Here is a 20,972-nt window from a genome sequence, read left to right as displayed (position 1 = left end):
GTCACAATTATTCCCTAAAGCCATTAGAAAGATATTATCTTTTTTGTGTTTGCTGCAAATTTTAGATCACATATCTTGAGTCTTGAAATTCAGTGGAGTAAAAATTTTTCCAGATCTAGGAGACAATTGTTTTACAAATGCAAAACAATTTGGATAGATAAAATATTTGAAAACAATTTAAACCAAATCAACCTGTACTTTATCTGTGTGCTGAGATTTTAGGTCCAGTGGATCAGAATACAGGGAAAAAACTAATGAGAATCCCTCAATGGATCCTTCACCCACCAAACAAGATTTCTTCAGAAACCGACTTGCTCTTGCAAATGACCTTGACCAAGGAACAGCTGTGTAAAACATATTTAAAGTTGTATTGTCAAGTGGTAAGATGAGGATAAAAAGCTTGTATATATCTGTGTAGGAATATATATATATATATACATAAAATATATATATATATCAATGTATAAATCCCTGAGGAAAACCAATATAAATACTTACATATGAAACTAACAACATACAAGACATTGAAGAGATGAAGATTAGTGTATGGTTAAGACCTGACTTTTTGAAACTCAATACTTGGGAAAAGGGAATGAAGACTTTTCATATTATTACAGAAAAACACAATCAATTTGGAGGAAAATAAATGTTTGTAAGAACAAAACCTTGCACCTTGAAGTCATTCCCCAAGTATAATATTGAGCATGTTCATATTTCACAGGGATGTGAATTTTGTGTTTCCTAGGCATTTAGCTTATTAATGCATCCTAGTGTGCTTAGATTAATATACACTGCTAGGGGCCAATTGTGTCTTGCCATATGTCTTCAGAACCCCTAAGGCAATAGGTAACATCCCTTAAAACAAAGCAGGTTAATTAATACAACTGTATTTTACATGTTGCAAATCTGAGTTACGAAGAATTTGTGCTTAAGCCATGATACAAAAAAGTTCAAAGGTTAAAGACACTTGATCTTCAAACTTGTTTGGTGGTAATGGAAAACAGTAATGGGAACAATGATTTCTGTAGACACTGGGTAGCTGGGGAACAAAAAAAAAAAGCTCCATATTTTTCCCTTGTATGGATTGTACTGAGGTTGGGAATAATCCAGAGTCTTTGTATTGTTGAGTACTCAGTATTCCAGATCCACCTGTGATCCTAAGTGTCGCACACACTCATGATCAGATGGATTAAGAAAAAAGCACTGACTTAGCCACATCCTTAAAAAAAGACTTTCTTCAGTCTGGACAGAAGGTGGCAACAGCAATAGTACTTTAACAGTAGACACATAGTGGTTACTACAAACACCAGGTCATAATGAAAACTCAGGGATGCAGTACCTAACTTTTGCAGAAGTTGTAAAGACACAAAGCTCTTATAGGTCAGATAAAGGAATCATAATGCAATGAATGTCTTCCTGGTTCTGGGGTAGTAAAATGTGCTGTTTCCTTATGGACATGGCCCAAATGACTGGTGTCCTTGATATGCCCATGATAATAAAAAAATAGATTTAAAATATTTGTCTCCATTCCTAGTCAGTTACCTATAAAAAATTAGGAGTATTTGACTTATGTACATTCAGAATCCTAGTACTCAACCTGACTTCTTCAGACCATGTTCCTCTGTGAATGCACTGTTTGATAAAATAGGGGATGTTTTATTTCTAAGTATTACAACTTTACTTCTCTTTGGCAATTAATTAGAAACATTAGTAGCGTGAACAGTAGGTTTCTGGATCATGTTAAGAATCACTGCCAACTTTTTGAAGTTTGCAATATTAAATTTAAGTCAACCTGGTCATTAAGGCACATACCTGTAATTCTAACTACTTAGGAGGTTGAGGCAGGAAGATATCAAGTTCAAGGCCAGTCTGGGCAACTTAATGAGTTCTTGTCTAAAATTAAAAAGAGCTGGAGATGTAGCAGTGGTAGAGCACATGACTAAAATATGTGAGGCCCTGGGTTTGATCCCCAGCATAGCCGAAGAAAAAAAGAAATTAATGGATTAATTTGAAATTATTAGGCCAAACTGTTTTAAGGCAGTGCTTGAAAAGCACAATGCCAGATCAACTGGACATGAAAATAGAAGTCATGACCTCTTAAATAAAATGTAATCAACAGTAAAATGCCTTTCCCTTTCATATCCTGTTTTCTCATCAAAATGGTCAGTTACTAGGAAGGTTTAAAAAAATCACACCCATCTCAAATTTCATTTGATAATATCCTCTGAAAAATCTTAATTTACATTTATAGCACAGCTCAATTTAGTTGTATTTTATGAAATCAACCAATGAAACTAGTAATAATTATGCTATTTTGGGTCTCTGTCTCCTGAAATTTGCATTTTGGGGGGTAGTTTTCTAATTGCCTATAAGTACTCTGCCCCCACTCCTATATGTTTCTAACACACTAAATATTCTGAAATACTGCTCAATGTGAAACTCTTTGACTGTTCTTGTATTATCAACTAAACTCCTTGACTTGACATTTAAGTTTGTCTCTCTATAGTATGGCTGCTAGTTTTCTTTCTCACTGTCATCTCATACTTTGCTGTTCTGGGTAAACTAAGTTATTCTAACTGAGCTTCTATTGTTTTCAGTAAACCATGTACCTTGCCCAGGCTCACTCTTGCTTCATACCTTTTCTCTAGCTGCTGTTTCTCTGTTAATCTTAAAATCCAATTTAAGCCCCCTCATCTTTTTTGTGACCTCTTGTGGTGTGACTAGTTTATCTTTTGATGTATTTGTATTATCTTCCCATTAGGAATGCAAGTTCTTTCAAGGGACTATGCCATATCTTTTTTTTTTTTTTTTAATTCTCCTCCACTCCTAGAAAAGTACATAGTAGGTGCTCAATAAATGCTTGATGCCAACTTTCATGGTGGTGCTATAATAGGTAGAGTGATACAGAAAATAAATAGTACTCTTGATTTGACAAAGAGCCTCAGGGTTCATACTTTATCTTTGGCCTTTTACTTTTTTAAAGGAAAAAGTTAAAGACACTGCTGCTGTTTTCACAGCACCTAGCATTAGAAAACATCTCTCCAATTAAAAAAAAAAACTTTGCTATTTTTTTGTTGTTCTAACTTAGTTTATATAATCTTTCTAGGTAGTATTATAAATTGAGGAGAGACAGGATGATTAGTGATAGTAATGATATATAATGTAATATGGCATTAGGGATGAAAGTCAGTATGGGAGTTTGACAGTTGTTAATCTGTGAACTCCAGTCCTCTGGAGAAATGCAGTTTACACATGAGACCACAGATATCTTTGGGAAGTGTTTGGGTTGATGAACAGGAAGAAGCACTCCACCAAAAAATAGATTTTTGCACAGGCAAGGGAGTTATGATAGGTCTCTTCTGTAACCTTGAGGAATCTACATGCAAATCCAAGCAAGACTGTCTTGTTTCTCTGACTTCAGAATTAGAACCTTTGAGAAGCATGGATTTGTGTACTCCTAAGGGCTATTCTGTATATAACAGATATATTAAACTAATCTAAGACTTGAAACTAGAATGTCAGGGAAGCACTTTGAAGGGCATTTTCTGTAATACCCCATGTTTCATCCTTTTACCTCCTTCAAGTCTTTACTCATGTTACCTTCTCCATGAGAGCCCTTGTAAAATATAGACTCCTGGGCACTATTTTAGTCCCATTTTATTAGGAACATTTGAGGACGGGCCCCAGGAATCAGCACTGTATTTATTTTTGTGGTGCTGGGAATCAAACCCAGGGCTTCATCAACATTAGGCAAGTGCTGTATCACTGACCTAGTCTCAGTCCCAGGAATCTGCATTTTAAATGAACTCATGTTATTTTCTTTGGTCCACTGAAATTTTAGAGCCACTACCTCTTAGGCCAATAAATTGAATGATCTGATATGCAAATGTCAGGATTCTTGTCATAGATTGAATTTTAGGACAGGAGGTTGGTTAGACCTGAGGCACAAAAAACTAATAGTTTGTTGAAACCCAGGTGAGTATTTTTGCATTCTTAAATTTATCAGCTATAGCCCCCCCCTTTTTTTAGTATTTTAGCTATAGATGGACATAATACTATTTATTTATTATTTGTTTGTTTTTATGTGGTGCTGAGGATTGAACCCAGGGCCTCACACATGCTAGGGAAATGTTCTACCACTGAGCCCAACCCCAGCCCCATCAGCTGTAACCTTTACCATCCTATACAGCAAGATTTTTATTAAAAAAACAAATACACACACACACACACACACACACACACACACACGGTGAGTGCATTTTATGAAGTGGTAAAATTGAAGTGTATTTTATGAAGTGGCATATTACAGAGAACTGATTGCATGCACTTAAAATGACAAATGTCATTTTAAGTTGTATAATAAAATTGTTTAGTTTTCAGACTAAACTTTTTCTTGAAACATCACCATTAATAACTTCCCTCCTGAGCATTAAAAAAAACCCCATGGTTTTCAGGACAGTTAGAATTCTTATATCCTGAAAGATGATTTAAAGATGTGAATGCAGCACTCTTGGCCACTAAGCATCTTGATATTTATGGCATATAGGCCAGCAAGTCACATGGTGGGGAGGGACTGAGAGAAAAGGAAGGATAAGATAGCAAAAGAGACAGAGGTGGGCTGGGGATGTGGCTCAAGCGGTAGCGCTCGCCTGGAATGTGTGCGGCCCGGGTTCCATCTTCAGCACCACATACAAACAAAGATGTTGTGTCCGCCGAGAACTAAAAAAAAATTAAATAAATAAGTATTAAAATTTTTTTTTAAAAAAGAGACAGGGGTTAAAATTAGGTAGAGAAAACTGATGGAGACCTATATGTTTTAAGGGGAAAAATAGAAATTAATGTGTCATGATACTACACTTGTGTTTTGAAAATATAGAAAAGATATGAATTTAGATAATGCTAAAAATAACTTTTTGAGAAGTTGTTAGATGTTCAAAATAGTCAATTTTGGGGGGTGGGGTAGCGGGGACCGAACTCAGGGGCACTCCACTACTGAGCCACATCCCCAGACCTATGTTTTGTATTTTATCAAGTTGCTTAGCGCCTCGCAGTTGCTGAGGTGGCTTTGAATTTGAGATCCTCCTGCCTCAGCCTCCCAAGTGGCTGGGATTACAGGCGGGTGCCACCATGCCGGGCTAAAATAGTTAATATTTTAATCCTCAAATCACATAACTTTTTTTCTATAGAGCTTAGTGCATAATCCTTAAGTCATCTAAACTTGTTCTTATCTGTAAAATAGAGATATTTTTATTATCTTGCCTTCATTCCCTTCAGACACAGTAATATTAAATACTCTTAATTCTAGCAGGAAAACAATGTGTTGTGTTTCTTTCTCATGTACATAAACCTATGCACCTGAAGACAAGAGTCCTCTAGGATCAACTGTAAAGCACTGTTGGAGGATACCATCTGTGCTTTTGAGTTGTTTCCATTTCTTAGCCTCACTATCACGTTTTCCTCTCTACCTGGGGCAAGCCCATTTGCATACAAACCTGTTTTCTCTGGACTATTCTAGCTTCACTCCAGTACACTGCTTTTTTTTATTGTAAAACTTGAAAGCAGCAGCTACTTCAGTTGTGCTCCAGTGCTATTAAACTTTCTAGGCCCAGGCTTTTGCCCAGGTCACTGGGCCAACTCCTTATGTCAAGATCACTGACAACTTCCACATGGCTAAACACTGTCCATCCTCAGTCATCTTACTTTCCTTAGCAAGTAGCATTTGATCACTTTTTCCTTCTGAAATAATTTCTTTATTAGGCTCTAAAGATACAACATACTCTTGGTTTTCATCTTCATTCTGTGGTGCTGCTTCCTCTTCCCCTTTTGATGCAAGAGAGTACCCCCAGGGCTCACTTTTGCTTAGTGCTCTTCCTTTGCCAGTTTATTCTCTCTTGCTTTGTGATCTTATCCAATCTGCTTGCTTTAAAATATGGTCTTTATTAAAGTCACTGCCAGTTTTATCTTTAGCCTAGACCTCCTTTGCAAGCTCCATGGTAACATCTCTAATTGCCTTCTTGGCTTAAGATTTCCGATCTATTCATTAAACTTAATGTATCCAATCCTTTTTGCTTAACCATATCTTTTTCACCTCTGTTAATAATAACTTTATCCTTCTAGTTGTTCTTGCCAAAAACCTTGAAGTTATCTTTGACAGCTCTTTTATCCCACAATCAGTCTAGCAGCAAACTGGCTGTTTTCCAAATATAACTCTGACCTCTTCTTACCACCTCCACTGCTGTCACACCGTTCCAAATCATATTCTGTTGAGCTAAACTCCCTATTCTTGCTTTTAATCTCTAATTATTCTCAACACAACATCCAGAGTATAAATCAAATCACATCACTCCTCTGCTCAAACCCCATAAGGACTCTTGTTTCTCTAAACAGAAGTCGAAGTCATGATAAGGGCTTTTAAAGCTTTAAGTGACGGGCACCTGCTTAAACCTCTGATGGCAACTTCTTCTAGACCATCCATAGTCATTTCTCTCCTGACAAAAGCAGCCTCACTGATTCTCAAGATACATCAAGTATGCTTCTGCCTCTGGCCTCTTGAACTGGCTGATCCTTGTGTATATTCTTCTCTCAGATATTCATTCCTTTACCTCCTTCAAGTCTTTATTTATATGTCATGTTCTCTGTGAGGCAGACTCTGACCATCCCATTTAAATTTCACCTTCCTTGTTTCCCACAATCCCAGTCACCTTATTCCTCCTCCTTCTTGTTGTTGATAGCAGTTATAACATTCTAATATGTAATATAACCTATTTATTATCTGTATCTTCTCATTAGATTATAAATCCTATGGTGAAATGGATTTTTGTTCATGGCTGTATTCTTAACATCTGAACTGTACCTGGAACAATAAATGTTTGTTGACTATTAAATAGTTACATGATCCCTTATCAAATACTTATTAAGGTCATTTAAAACCCATTTAAATGAAGATAAACAGCAAAGGAAGCTATAAAGAGTCAAAGCATAGACACTTTAGGATAAACCATCAACCTTTTAAAAGTTATTTAAAAGCAGACAAACTTTTAAAAGTCTCTCATAACTTTAGTTACTATTTATTAAGCACTTGCTATATGAAAAGCATTGTGTTTACAAGTTACCTCATAAAAGTCCTAAATAAGTCTATCACCTTCCCCAGCCCACCCGTCCCCTTTTTTTGGTGCTGAGGATCAAACCCAGGGCTTCAATCATGCCAGGCAAGCACTTTACCAAATCCCCCACCCACCCTATTGACAAAAAATAGATTAAATAAGGTCTTCAAAGTCACTTATATAGTAAGTAATGGAAACAAGTGTCAGAAGGTAGGATTTCAATGTTACCGGCTTACTCTCCCACATCGATTCTTACCTTTATTGAGTTATTAGAGAAACTAGCTTCTAAATAGTCTATCATTTTTTTTGCCCTCAGTAAGTATCAAGCTAAAATGTTAGAACGGGGGGCTGGGGCTGTAGCTCAGTGCCAAAACACTTACCTAGCACATGTGAGGCATGGGTTCGATCCTTAGCACCACATAAAAATAAACAATTAAAATAAAGGCATGCTGTCTATCTACAACTATTAAGAAAAAAAACAATAAAATGTTAGAATGGCCATAAATGGAATTTTTTTGGAATTGAACTCTTATGAAATCTGCGAAAAGACAGGCTCAGCTGTGGTGCTGGCTTTTCTTGAAACTTGGGTGCCCTTAATCTGTGATAGGTTAACATGACTAAAATAAGTAAAAAAGCAAATCACCTGATTAAAGCTCAAAAGTAACATTTCAGGAGCAAATTCAGAATCTAGTTTGACTAATATCAATGTTAACATTTGCCTATGACTATTATGTTGATTACCTAGAATATATTTAGTACATGCCTGAATTCAATTTATTTTAACAAATGAATCTATTAAAATAAATGATTTTGTGCCTTTAAACGGGGAGGGGGGGGATCAATTAATTTTAAGTATTCTTGAAAAAGCAGCCATCCACATACCAGGAATCAACATCAAGTCAAATGATCTCAAATACTAACTGCCACATGAACATTTCACCAGGGCACACTTATCCCAATTTTTAAATAAGTAGTCTGGATCTCTAAGAATTCATTAATTTTTTTACATTATGTAGTCCACCTTGAATGATCTCATATTTGCACAGTTTTTTAGTTAAAACCTTAAATCCTATCTTTTCATGCCAAACCTAGAAAGAATTCTGAGAAGTCAAGCTGCCTCATTCCAGCAGATCCCCGTTAAAGCTGCCTGTCAGGGAATTGTGCTGGTTTTAAACTTCTTTTAGGAGTACAATTGCCTTAGCCCTGTGAAACTTCACCCAGGCATACCAAGGTCACTTTAGTAATTTTCATCCCAAAGCCCTCCCACTCTCTATATCGTAGAATTTGACACAGAATGAAACATGGAACCTAAAGGTGTCCCCAACATGATAAAATACAAAATATATCTATGTGGAAAGTATAATAAGCTAAATGACCATTGCTAATAACTTTAAACATTCTTTCCTCTAAAATAAATATGTGCAAAAACAATACGCTTGTGGGCTATGTAAGGCATTTTTCTTTATTATTTTTCGGTTTATCTTAGTAATGCCAGAAAAATAACAGCCATTATTTTCACTTTAAACGCAAACCAAATACTGCTGCACACAAGAGTACAAAGATTACCTACGAACATAGTTAGGTACAAAGGCCATATTAGATATATAGACCACACTTTGTTCTTACATTGTAGTAAGACTGACAGAGCATTTTTGACAATTATTTTAGCAAATAACCGTGCTACTAAACAAAGGTAAATACACATATATACACAGACACATCTCAACTAAAATTATACATGTCACTTTGACAAACAAATTCTCTGGTTGTTTCACCAGATATTTGTACCCCAAAGACCCCTGCCCTAATCCCACCCCCCAAATGCTGACTTGATCTGAAGAAAAAAATTAGAGATGTTCTTAATTAAAGGCACATTTGGCAGCTACTGAAAGTGGCATGCATCTGGCATAGGTGCGCTCTAAGCCACACCACATGTAACTTCCATCTCTTTCGCATCTTGACTCTTTGAGTGGTAATCCAACGTGACCCACCTTTAGCTAACTTGCTTTACAATTTTGCAGCAATTGGCTACTTAATGCACTATTTTCATTAAAGGCAAAAGGGAAATTTGCTCACAGTTGACAAAAAAATGCACTTTACGGTGTCAAAAATGGGAAATAAGGCATGAAATTTACAAAAGAAGTTACAAGTGCTTTTGTTGTTTAGATCTGTTATGTAGACTTCATGCTTCTTAACTAGAGCTCAGCATATTTCACTGGCTCATGTATAAAGGATTAGGAAATGATTTTTAAAAAGTTAGTAATGAGATGTTTCAAGAGAAAAAATGTCAAATAAAGTCATCATTTTCCCTTATAAATAATTTTACTGCTTAATTCTCTCAGCCAAACTGATATGAACCTTGTGATGTGTTTTTACTGGTAAAGATTAATGTGCAATACAACAGGACCTACACACTTGCACAACAGTCACACAATATAGTTGAAAACAGTAAGTAAACCTATCCACAGCAGCAGAATACCAAGAAATTAACTGTTAAATTGTTTCTGAATCTGAAGAAAAAAAAGGTTTTCAATATGTACAGCAGTAATTAATCAGGACAACTCCCCCCGCCCTTTGTTTTGCTGAGTGTTAAAAAAGCAATTTAAATTGTCATATTCAAAAACTATGAAATAAAATATTGAAGGTAGACTTGAGAATTATGACAAGATCACGTTCATAATACCAATTAATTTTTGGTTTGTATAAGGTAATTTTGGCTTATGAAGAAAACAACATTAAGGAAGAATTCAGAACCATAATATAACTCTCAACTGAAATAGTACTTGACTGTTTATTTGATTGTTAGGTGGCTTGCTCTTTTATCAACTCAGATCCATTAAAATATCCTTGATTTAAGAGAACAGTAATCTACTAAACACATTATTTGATGCCTGACAATCTTTAATTAAGCAAACTTAAGTCAAACAAACTTCAATGTTTGTATATTTCCTGATCATTTATAGTCTTAAAAGTACATTTTGAGAACTGGGAAGAATAAATAACCTGTCTTTCAATAAATTTAGAAAGATATACTTCTAATTTGTTCCTGTGCTTAGATGTAAGAAGCTTCCCTTCCTATTATACTGGTTATGAGCCTACTAAGTAAATTCAATCTTGATCTTCACTTTGTGATTCTCAAATAACAAAACACTTAGGAATATTTCTACTTCTAAAAGAAATTTTCCACATTTTGGAACATGTTTAACAAAATATCATGCTGCATTGACTGCCTTGTAATGTCTTGCATTTTTAAAAGTAGAATTTTGTGATGCATTTATCTTCTTCCGCCACTTCTTGTCCCTGATTAAGTATGTTTTAGTTACTATTAAGGATAAATTTGTCAGCTAGTTAATGTTTCACGTAAGGTGGTAAGGATACAGTTTTCTCATGTACACCTAAGGGCATCCAATTGGAATTTTTCTAATCAGTTACCACTGCAGAAAATATTTTTACTCAAATGTTACATTTCAGAATAAAAATATCCTCTATCCACAATGCATATAAAACTGTTGCACAGTGAAGTGGTCTCCTTTGGGGAGAAATAGATTAGAACTTCAAATCTGAGTTTTTTCTTTTTGTAGCATCGGGCAGGTCAAAAAGGGGCCATTCATGTTATTGGAGGTTAACACACTGGCCAGGGAGATATGAATGGGTTCTACTGTGACTTTTCTCCAGTTCTCATTTGGAATATAGATAGGATAACTAAAAAGAGAAGTGACCAATAAGTCACAAAAATGGAAATCCTAAGAACAATTAGGCTGGCCCAATAAAAAACTCATAATTCTGGAATGTGTATCACAATTAATTATAGCAGCACTAGTAAGTAGGCTTAGGTAAAGATTTGTTGAATTAATGGTTTTATGGACACTTTGCATCCAAGAGGGAATATGAAGTTAATTTTTAAGACATTTAAAAGAGGAAACATTTTGCAAAGAGAAAAATGGCTACCATAATGGAAATGGTACAGATATTAACCCAAAAGATTCAACCCTTTCAAATAAATAAGAAAGGACATGACTAGATGGACTGCTTAATGGTGATGCAATTAATATACTTTCAGGTCTTAAAGGACTATATACTGTACTATCATGACATATGTTTAATGCTCTAATAAATATCCAGGAAATTATTAAAGTAGTAGATTTCCACTGGGGTGTAGCATTTCTTAAAAATGTCTAATGGTGTGGCTAACAGAACTGCTGAAATGCTGCTTCATTATTCAGAGGACACATGCAGATACTGATGAACCGATGACTCTAAGGATGGAATACTGCATATCTCATAGACCTTATAGTGGAGATTAATAAATAAAAACTTTTTCTCTTCAAACAGTTGCATGCATTTCAGTCAAGTATTGGACTCAGAAGAGCAGTACATTTGCTTAATGAATAATCCATAGTAATGGTGCAGGTAGATGTTCTATTATGAATAGTTCAGACAAAGCAGAAGACCTCAAGCAAGCCAGAATGTTCAATATAAACCTTAACAAACTGTATACATGTTGTTTAGGAAATTTAAAAACCTACCAAAGTTCTGCTTAAAAGATATTCATTCTATTCTAACCAAATATTTTCCTACATGCCAAACTGCAACTTTAGGTCATTCTTTAAGATCAATACATATATCCAGAACTAGAAACCAAGACGTACCACAATACTTGCTTTTATGCTTAGTGTTCATGTGTGTTTCAACTGAAAGAAATAAGAACCGACCATTTTCTCCATATAATAATTTAATATATGCCAGCCAAACAAAGTATTTGTATCTTTATTCAATTAAATTAAAACAGACCTGCCAGGTATATTATATAACATTCACTATATACACATGATTTAGGCAATGCAAGGTAATTCTAGGTATGCGGATTACTCGACTATTAGTAAAACATGAATGGTGTCAGTGATGCCCACCAAGTGCTCCATTTCACATTGAGTGCCTGCTTTTCCACAGTTATGATTAGAGGGACAGCCACGAGCCAGGAAATGGATTACCAGTAAACTTTTGTGGGGGAAGGGTGGGGGAATGACAATCTAGCATAGATTAACAGTCTCCTAACTGTAAATAGTATTTTTGACAGTTACATTTTTAAAAAAGTTCTTCTGTCTTGTTAATGACAAAACTTCTCGTTTCAAGGCAACACCACCACATTTTTTTTTGTGTGTGTGTGTGTGTGTGTGTGTCGATGGGAGGTGGGGAATGTTCTTAAAATTGGAATAATTATTCTTAAAACAACAACAACAAAAAAAAAGTACCTCTTTGGTGAAGCCTCGGTACCCATTCATTTCACTGTAATAATCTGTAAACAGGACTGTGGTACAGTGCTGGGCCTTGATTTCAACAAGGTCAGGTACCACAGCCTTTCCTCACAGTCCTTTGAATGATTTCTAAGAAAATATTCTAAAGTAGAATAGTAAAGCAAAGGAAAACAAAGGAGGATAGTAAGATCCCTGTTTAAGATTTTTTTTTAAAAGTGCATAACATTTTGAATTACAAAAACTGTCATCTTGTGGGCCTGCTGGACACTAGGCTGTTTTTTTCCATCCCTTTAATGATAAAGATCACTTCACAAAGTGAGGACTCATGCTGGGAAAAGTCCCTTCACTCAATTTTCAGGTGCAAATTTCAGGTGTCCAATTTCTCTCATTCGGTCCTTCCATATTCTAAACTGGAATACCATTTCGTTTTATAATTATGTCTAGGTTAAAATTGTCTTATACTGCATCTTGAAGTAGAGTCATTAGTGTTTGGAGTTCTCATTTTAACTCCTCAGTGCTGGCACCTTCAGTGCATCCATTGCCAGCAATGGATTTGGGGCTAAGAAACTGTACATCCCAGTATAGAGAAACTCAGGAAGAATGGGCATTCTCCAACAGTGGTGGTCCATCTCTGTGCATGGATGGGTGTGTATGCTCCCTTTTATAAGTTTTTGGAGGGAGTTTAGGGATATGTTGAGAAGTGCTTTGTCGTGGAGGAACAGGTGGCCCAGCAATGGAATGGAGGTCCACATCTTGTGTCAATGGTGGTGATGGCAGATGCCTTCTTGTGCCATGAGGAGAAGGGGTTTGAGGAGGAGGTGGTGGTGTAAAAGGAGAAGGGCTGTTTGGGAAGAAGGCATTGCCATGGTCACTCTTTTTGCCCAAAGGGGGAGGCTGAAGATGTAGTGGTGAGCTTGAGAAAACATCAGGTGTCCTCACAGGTTCTCGTGGCGGTAATAAAGGAGGGCTTTCTGGAGGGTCTGACACAGAGGTCCGGTCTGATATTGAATATCGAGGTGAATAGGCTTTTGATGTGGGTTGCCTAGGAGGAATGGCTGGGGGACTGTCCAAGTGCTTAGACATAATCTATGAAAAAAGAATAAAAACACTTTTATTAATAATTCATGTAGTACCACAAAAATTATATAAGTTGGGGCTTTCAAACATGCTATTGGCAGAATACTATATGAGGAACAGGCAATTTTGCCATGTTTAAATGAGATGTTCTATCAATTAATAAGAAAAAAAATTAATTTTGCTGATGTTTTTACCTGAATTTTTTCTCAAAATTTTGTTTGCTACTACTTGCCTAGCATGCATACTATTTGCCTATCATGCAATGTATCATAATTTCTGATTTAGCATAAATTACTCATTTATTTTTCAGGTTTAACTTTTGCTATATTAAGATTTCATGAAATTCTGCATAGTGTCTTAACTAATCCAGGTGCTCTACTCTCTGGACAGCCTTTGGGTCTCTTCCCATCCAGAATTTTCATGAAACCCCCATTTAGAAGCATAACAAGAGGCTCAGATAAGTGATTTTGAGCATATGCTAATAAGATAATCTCACTTATGTTTCTTTACACAAAACTCAGGCCTCCTTCCTTCTCTTTTTTTCCCCCCATGTATGTGTATTTTTAAAGAACTGCTTCAGATTAAATTACTCTTTCTTTATAAACTAAAACTTGGTTTTTTTCCTTGATAATACTCATAGTTTTAGGTTTATAAGGGTTTTTCAAACATACCAAATACCTATCTTTAGAAGAAAAGCAATAAACATTTCATATGCTGAATCCATAGTTAATCTTTGGCTAGTAAGCCCAAACACTCTGAAATGTTAACCTATCTGAGTGAGAAATAAACTAGACATAACCAATGGTCTATAATATAATTAACGATTCCAATGTCTGGATAACAAGATTTTCTACTTTACCTTAGATGGCGAAGATTCCGCTGGGGCAGATTCTGGTCTTCTTCGTGGAGGAACAGGAGGGGGGATGGGCACTTCATCAGTGCCCTTGGTTAAACTTATAGATGATACTGAAGCAGATCCTGTAGGATGTTACATTTTAAAGAAAATTTATGGGAACTTTATTTCACTTGTTCTTGAAATAGGCTTAGCTGGAAACTGCTTATATTTATTAAAATAAATGTGTAGAAGTATCAAAAGCAGCTTCATAAACCAATACTCAATAGTATTACATTTACTAAAGCAGATTGCTATAACAAAAGCATGCAGAAATTTCTTAGCAGTACTTTTAGAAAAAAAACCTGGTTATTTTGCTTCTTGAACAAAAAAACATTCCCACTATTAATTTATTATTGGAATATTTAATAGGGTCTAATTCTCAGATTTCTGTTGGGATGGTAACTTGAAAACCTTTGAAATGGTAATTTTGTCAACTGTGTGATGGGCTCATTTTTTTTTTTTTTACCTTTTTAGTATAAAAATTTCCTCCCCTTACTGGGTAGTCCCCAGAAAAAGAGTTTTTGATCTTAACCACTTTCCCCAAATGTCTCTCCCCAGCAGTTCTTTTACAGGTTGCAAAGGAAAAAATCTGGGGAGGATCACTCTCATTTTGCTTGAGTATAGACTCTCCTTAGTGTATGAACAAAATCAGGCTCATCATATATAATCCAAAAAATTTTAACTGTGATAGAACTACTCAGGATAACTAGGGCAGATCTGATAATACAAACAGGACTTACATGAAATCTAGTGAACCCAATTTAAGAATAAGTTGGTGAAATGGCACAAAAGAGGTAAGTAGAGCTTCTAATTGGAACCTATCTTATAGACATATATGGTGACAGGGCATAGTGTCATCATAAGTAATTACCCTTTGAAAGACAACACTTAGTGTTTTGTTAGCTAGTTTATAAACACTATTAAAAAGATGAACTATACTTGGCAGGTTCTTTTTATTCCTTCAAGTACTAAAGCTTTTATTTTGTCAATTATAGAACTTAAAGAATACTTTATATACCGGTATTATTCACATGATCAACATTTTGATCACCTACTTTATAAGAGTTAATTTAGATTATAATTAATGTTTTATTGTATACATTTTGAAATTATATATAAGGGCAAAAAATGTTAACCTGTTAGCTTAAACTAATTACAATATTGGAATTCAGTGAACTGTTAATTTGCTTTAAAATTAAACCAAATAGCTACAATGGAAATTTATTTTACCTGTGAATATTTAGGCCTTATAATTTAAATAGTTACAATATAAGATAGTATTTCTTCTAAAATCAAAAGCAGTTATTTGCCTACAGGGTATACTGTCACCAGGCTAAGTGTATTTTATAATCGAGACACTACATGTAGCTGCCAGCATTCCCATATGCGCATGCATGCTCTTGCTTTTTTTTTTTTCCCAAAGCTGAGCATTAAAATATATTTAGAATTCTATAGTTGGAAAAGAGGAATTGTTAAATATGGAAGCCACTTATTTAATATATTCTTCTAAAAGAAAATAGTAGTTTTACAAAAAGCATGAAAAGTATATAAACTTAAGTAAATCATTTATGATCAAAGGATAGCACAAGTGAAGGCCTCACTTCCAAGACAGTGCAAGCAGGTACCAGTGCTGCCAGACCCAAGGAGAGTGTTAGCAGGAAGATGAGACTTGTTTTGATTTTTAAAGCCAAAGCGAGAATTATGAGTCTTAAGCCAAATATACTAACTTGGGCCATGGGGCAGTGTAACTTGGATAAAGACGGTATCGCTGCCTGTGAAAGGAAACAAGAAAAGGTAGATTTTTTTTCTTCCATTGATATATTCAGCTCATCTGTAAAAATTTATTCATGATGAAAATGTTATTCCTGTCATACTAATTTCAAAGAATGCTATAACAGTTTTAGTAAAAGCTCATTCATATTTACTTTTGAAAGGAAAAATAGGCAAATTGAATTAATTTATTGAGAATTTTGAATATTCCTTTTAGACTTACTACTTGATGTCATAATAATTAAATGAGAAACATTAATGAGAGAACTAAACTACCAAGACTTTTTAAAATGTATAAACCCAATTCAAGTGAAGAATTTAGCTGGACTTAGAAAATATGTCCTTTACTAAAGATTAGTTTGGAAATTCAAATTTGTGAAACAAGTAATAAGTAACAAACTTATTTATGTAAATTAAAAAAGAAAAGGGAGCTTCTTACTTATTACAGGCCTCTAAAAACTATTCTTGGGGCATATATTCTCCTTACAGAATCTCTACAGCTTTGGATATTAAAACAAGCTTGAGAAGAGTCTTTTTTCTGTTTTGTTGTTGTTGTTGTTCTGTTTTCATAAACACTTTTTAAAAAGTTCAATAAACCTTTGGTGCTTGGATACATTTTATATAGGAAACTCCCTGATAAATTTAGAATGTCTAATTTCAACAAGAATTGAAAAACAAAAGTCAGAGCTCCAAAATCATTAAAGTAGGAAAATTAAGACAGAAAGCTTAGATGACTTGTAATGGTTCTTCACCAGAAGTTTTTGTTATTATGCTTCATATTACCAACACATGGACTAGATAATATCCAAGACCCTTAAACAATTCTTGTAAAACTAGACTGAAATGTTTTTTTTTTAAATTCAGATTTTCCTTTCTCTAGTTTTTTATTTTTGTATAATATTCAATGACTCAAGTAGTACCCCACTGTTTATTCAAGCTTATTTGTTCAGAAGGAGGCCAATTTTACATTCCAGGTTCAGCTAACTGGATGACTCCTGGTTGCTTACCTAGAAATTGTGGTTTTATTTCCCAGGAAGCCCCAGATTTAAATACTCTGTCCCATTATTTCTTTTCCATATGTACTTATATTTATTTGGGACTAAGTATAGCAACCCAGCTTATTTATTAAGTTCTCTTTCAGAAGATTAATTCATTTTTGGACCAGGGATGTAACTCAGTATAGAGCACTTGCCTAGCATGTGCAAGGCCCCTGGGCCCAATCTCCAGCACTGCATAAATAAATAAATAAATAAATATTTTTGCTCTGAAATTATAAGAAACATTTGTTTTATCAATGACTTTCTTCACAGTTATGCACCTATGACAAAATAGGGACTGAGGGGATATCCAGTTCCAGTGTTTGCCTACTTATAATTCTTTTCTTGAAAAAGAAAAATATACTTCCTGGAGATAAGTTTCAAGAACATGGTAGTACACCTAGTACAATATAGGTATATAAAAAAAAAATACAAAGCTTATGACTGCTACAAACTGCAGTGTTTTTGAAACAATAATTATTATATGCACATAACATGTATATAGATGTAAACTTGTCTTTGATCATATTTATATGTAGCACAGGCATAGTTTCACACTTTTGGTAAATTTGGAGCACTTATCTGATTTCTAACTTTAACTGCTTGGTTTCACTGCCTGGAAAATGTTCTTAAAAATTCTTTTCAAATTTTACATGCTATAATCAAGAAATATATGCTAGACATTCTTACTGGCCGTATACTGAACAAATTTGTTGATGATGACTTAGAAATTAAATCTAATTAATTTTTAAAAAGTAGTATTATTAAATTTTTTAAATACAAATTAATTTTTTAAGTACTCAATCTTGGCCGCACATTAGAATCCAATGGAAAGTTTTTAAAAAATACTGATGCCCAGTTGCCCAAAATGCCAATCTAGCATGGGCTGAGCCTAGATATTTTTTTAAGCTCCCCAAGGGACTGTATTGTATAGTCAGGTTGAAACCACTGTTGAAGATACTCCCCAATTTATAAAGGAATCATTCTTGAAAAAGAAACAAGCCTTTAAGGAAAAAGCATGGTATAAATGATGGCTAACTTCTTAAATTCATCAAAGCCTGGTAATTGCAAACGTGTTTGAGGTTAAAAACTCATCACCTACAACCATCTTTTGTGAAGAAGAGTCTTGCATTCCAGCTTGGAATGTTTTCAATAGATCTTTTTCTTGTTGAAGCTTCCCCTACTAAGGGATGGTAATAAAGTTCATCTCCAGCACATAGACCAGGTCAGACCTCTGGATCCCTTTCAGTACCAGGCAGTCTTTAAACAGGAAGATACCAAGGGTATTTTACCATTCTCCCCTTTGCAGCAGAAACAAAGCAGTATGTAAATGGTTTTTCTTCTTTTCCCAGCCACTGTCAGAATCACCTCAAAGGTGGACTTGGTCAGGGCAAGGTGTGGCGTAGGGCTCCAGGTGTCAAGAATAGCTGTGGCAGCACAAAATAGGTTACCAGTTCCCTTCCCTGTCTGCCTTTACCCAAAAGCTTTCAATGACCATTTTTGCCCATTCTGAAGTCATTTTTCAGTATGACTGTAAGCTTTCCTAGAGAAGACGTGAAAGTGCTTAGCAAGGAGTAAGATATGCAAAACACTGCAGAAAGAATTAATTATTGCTTAAAAGTAGATTATTTGGAGAAAAATCTTTAAGAGGAAAAAAAAGTAGTAGTATTATAACAAATTCTAGTCAAACTTTGCCTTCTGACTTTTGAAAACTTTAGCAATGGGACTTTCTGCTACTTTGTATTGAGTGGAATGTGTTCAGATGACATAAGACTGCAGGCATGCAGCTCTTTCCTTCGAGGCCAAGGGAAAAAAGAAGGAAGATGCTGTCTAGTGGCAACAAAGTGGGTAGCAAGTTGAGACTCTGATGATCCCCACAGCAGTAGATCTCTTAGCAGAAGTTGAGTCAAAACCTGGTGAGTACCTTTATTCCACATAGGCTACTGATAAGTTTTAACTAAGGGATAAACAGAGTACATGACCAGTCTCATATTATGTTGGATTATTTGATATCAAAATCACTTATTTTCTATTTTTACTAAGAGCAAAGGGAGTAGTAAGAGGGGTTTTCTTTATCATAGAGAAAATGAGAAAACCCTCAAAGCTAAGGTTACAAAGTCTAATTCCTGGAACAATGTTTTCTCTACTTGTTTAGCTGTTTAAGTCAACATTGTTCTACTGCCACATACAACAAAGCACTGATCCAGAGCATTGCATTCTGGAATGACTTCTTCTCTGACTAATGATTTAATGCTAGCAGAGCAATTTAATGTGCCTATCTCCTCCCACCACCCCCCCCCCCCGCCACCTCTTCCATTTTTAGTGACTTAAACTAAGAGAAGTAGAATTTGCAGTTGATGGCTTTCATATGGCTTCAATAATTCATTAGTTTGGGGATCCTTACAATATGGACTTAAAGCTGTTTGCTCTAGGAAAAAAAATATTCTGCAAATAGCTGATGAGTCCAACAAACAATGATTTTTGATCAAGTATACCGAAAGTGCTGGTTTCATTTTATTACTTAATTCAGGGATATGTTAAGTTGATGAGAATAAATGGGATTTTTTTTAAACCTAGGGTCTATTAGAATTTAGGAAGCTACCTGATAGCTTCCTATGTATAACATGACCCCATGATCCTCAGTTGTCCAATAAAGTCAAGACACAGTATTCTCAAGACAAATATACTTTAGGTGGTACAAAGACAAGACAGACTGCTGAGTAGTTACAAATGCAAGTACACCACAAGAAAAAAACAAATAGCATTCTGGATCAAATCTAAAAATAACATACCTCCAAAGGATTACTTAAAGTTGATTTTTTAGTTAGCTTCTCTGAGCTGAAGAAACCATAAAAAAATCTAGTTTTGCCCTTAAAGGTGCAGAGAAAGTATTTTATCTAAAATCAGAAAGCTTACTAGCAGACTGGAGTGACAAATCGGGGTCAGTACTTCTTGATTTCTGCCTCCATAATAAAGTCATGCTGCCTCTGGTATTAGATCAAAGAGCTTGTGGAAGTAGTCAAGAGTGGGTTGGAAGTGACTGGATTCAAGTTTTGATTTAATAATGAACAAATAAAAAATGATGTATTCTTTAAATGAGAAAATTAGTGGCAATCTAGATTAAAAAGATAGCCTCATCTAAGGGCTAGAACTGAGCTGTACAGTTTTGTAGCCACAAGTGATTAATGAACATCTGATTGTGGCTTGTCCAAACAGAGATGTGTTCTAAGTTTAAATATTACTGAATTTTAAAGATTAGGGGGTGGGGTGGAGAGGAATGTAAAATGTCTTAGTAATAAATTTTTATATTTATTTCATATTGGAATAACAATATTTTTGATACACTGGATTAAATTTATGGTTAAAATTAGTTTCACTTATTCAAGTTACACATGCTCTCATGTTTCTGTTGGACAAGGCTGGTCTACAAATAAGCTGTTGAGGTTTGTATAGCTGTGCCAAAAAGCACAGGTAGCATACCAGCAGGCACAGCATGCTATCAGGGAACCATCAATAGGCTAAGGAAAGGAAAGGGTAGGTAGGACTTTAAATTTGATACACTGCAAAATTCGAAGCTACTGCAGAATCTGGAGAGGGAATGGTATACTTTGAATAATACTCAACTATAATAATTTTGTAGGCACTAACATTCCTTACAGATTTTTGAAGCGAATTTTGTTTCCTCTTGATAAAAGAGATGCATTTGAAATGCTCAAATAAAGTTTACCAATTTTACCACTAGGCTTTATAGTAAAGTATAATAAATTTAAAGACGACTATTTCAGCAGGGTTTAAAAAAAATTTAAGTTACTGGAGTTTAGAATTTGTTTATTTT

The 20,972-nt window shown here is 35.0% G+C and overlaps 2 protein-coding genes across 4 annotated transcripts in view; one reads left to right on the top strand and one right to left on the bottom strand.

The window, feature by feature from the left end:
• The window catches only part of Arhgef33 (Rho guanine nucleotide exchange factor 33), a 57,425-nt gene extending 49,654 nt beyond the window's left edge, over window positions 1-7,771 (top strand). The window contains exon 16 of the mRNA XM_005324542.4: window positions 223-7,771. Coding sequence (XP_005324599.2) covers window positions 223-352 — 130 coding nt within the window. The 3' untranslated portion in view covers window positions 353-7,771. The remainder of the gene's footprint in view (window positions 1-222) is intronic.
• Window positions 7,772-8,539: 768 nt separating this feature from the next.
• Window positions 8,540-20,972, bottom strand: part of Sos1 (SOS Ras/Rac guanine nucleotide exchange factor 1) — a 119,461-nt gene continuing 107,028 nt past the window's right edge. For 2 of the 3 annotated variants that reach the window (XM_013358261.4, XM_078029324.1), the window contains 3 exons: window positions 16,058-16,102; window positions 14,295-14,413; window positions 8,540-13,444 (listed from right to left, as the gene is read on the bottom strand). In XM_013358261.4, coding sequence (XP_013213715.1) covers window positions 12,950-13,444; window positions 14,295-14,413; window positions 16,058-16,102 — 659 coding nt within the window. In that variant the 3' untranslated portion in view covers window positions 8,540-12,949. The remainder of the gene's footprint in view (window positions 13,445-14,294; window positions 14,414-16,057; window positions 16,103-20,972) is intronic. The other variant, XM_021725882.3, reaches the window with a different exon arrangement.

The sequence above is a fragment of the Ictidomys tridecemlineatus genome, chromosome 12 (assembly GCF_052094955.1).
Source record: "Ictidomys tridecemlineatus isolate mIctTri1 chromosome 12, mIctTri1.hap1, whole genome shotgun sequence".
In the NCBI taxonomy this organism is placed as follows: Eukaryota; Metazoa; Chordata; class Mammalia; order Rodentia; family Sciuridae; genus Ictidomys; species Ictidomys tridecemlineatus.
Note: the sequence above shows the minus strand (reverse complement) of the source record. Positions and strands in the feature narration are given on the sequence as shown.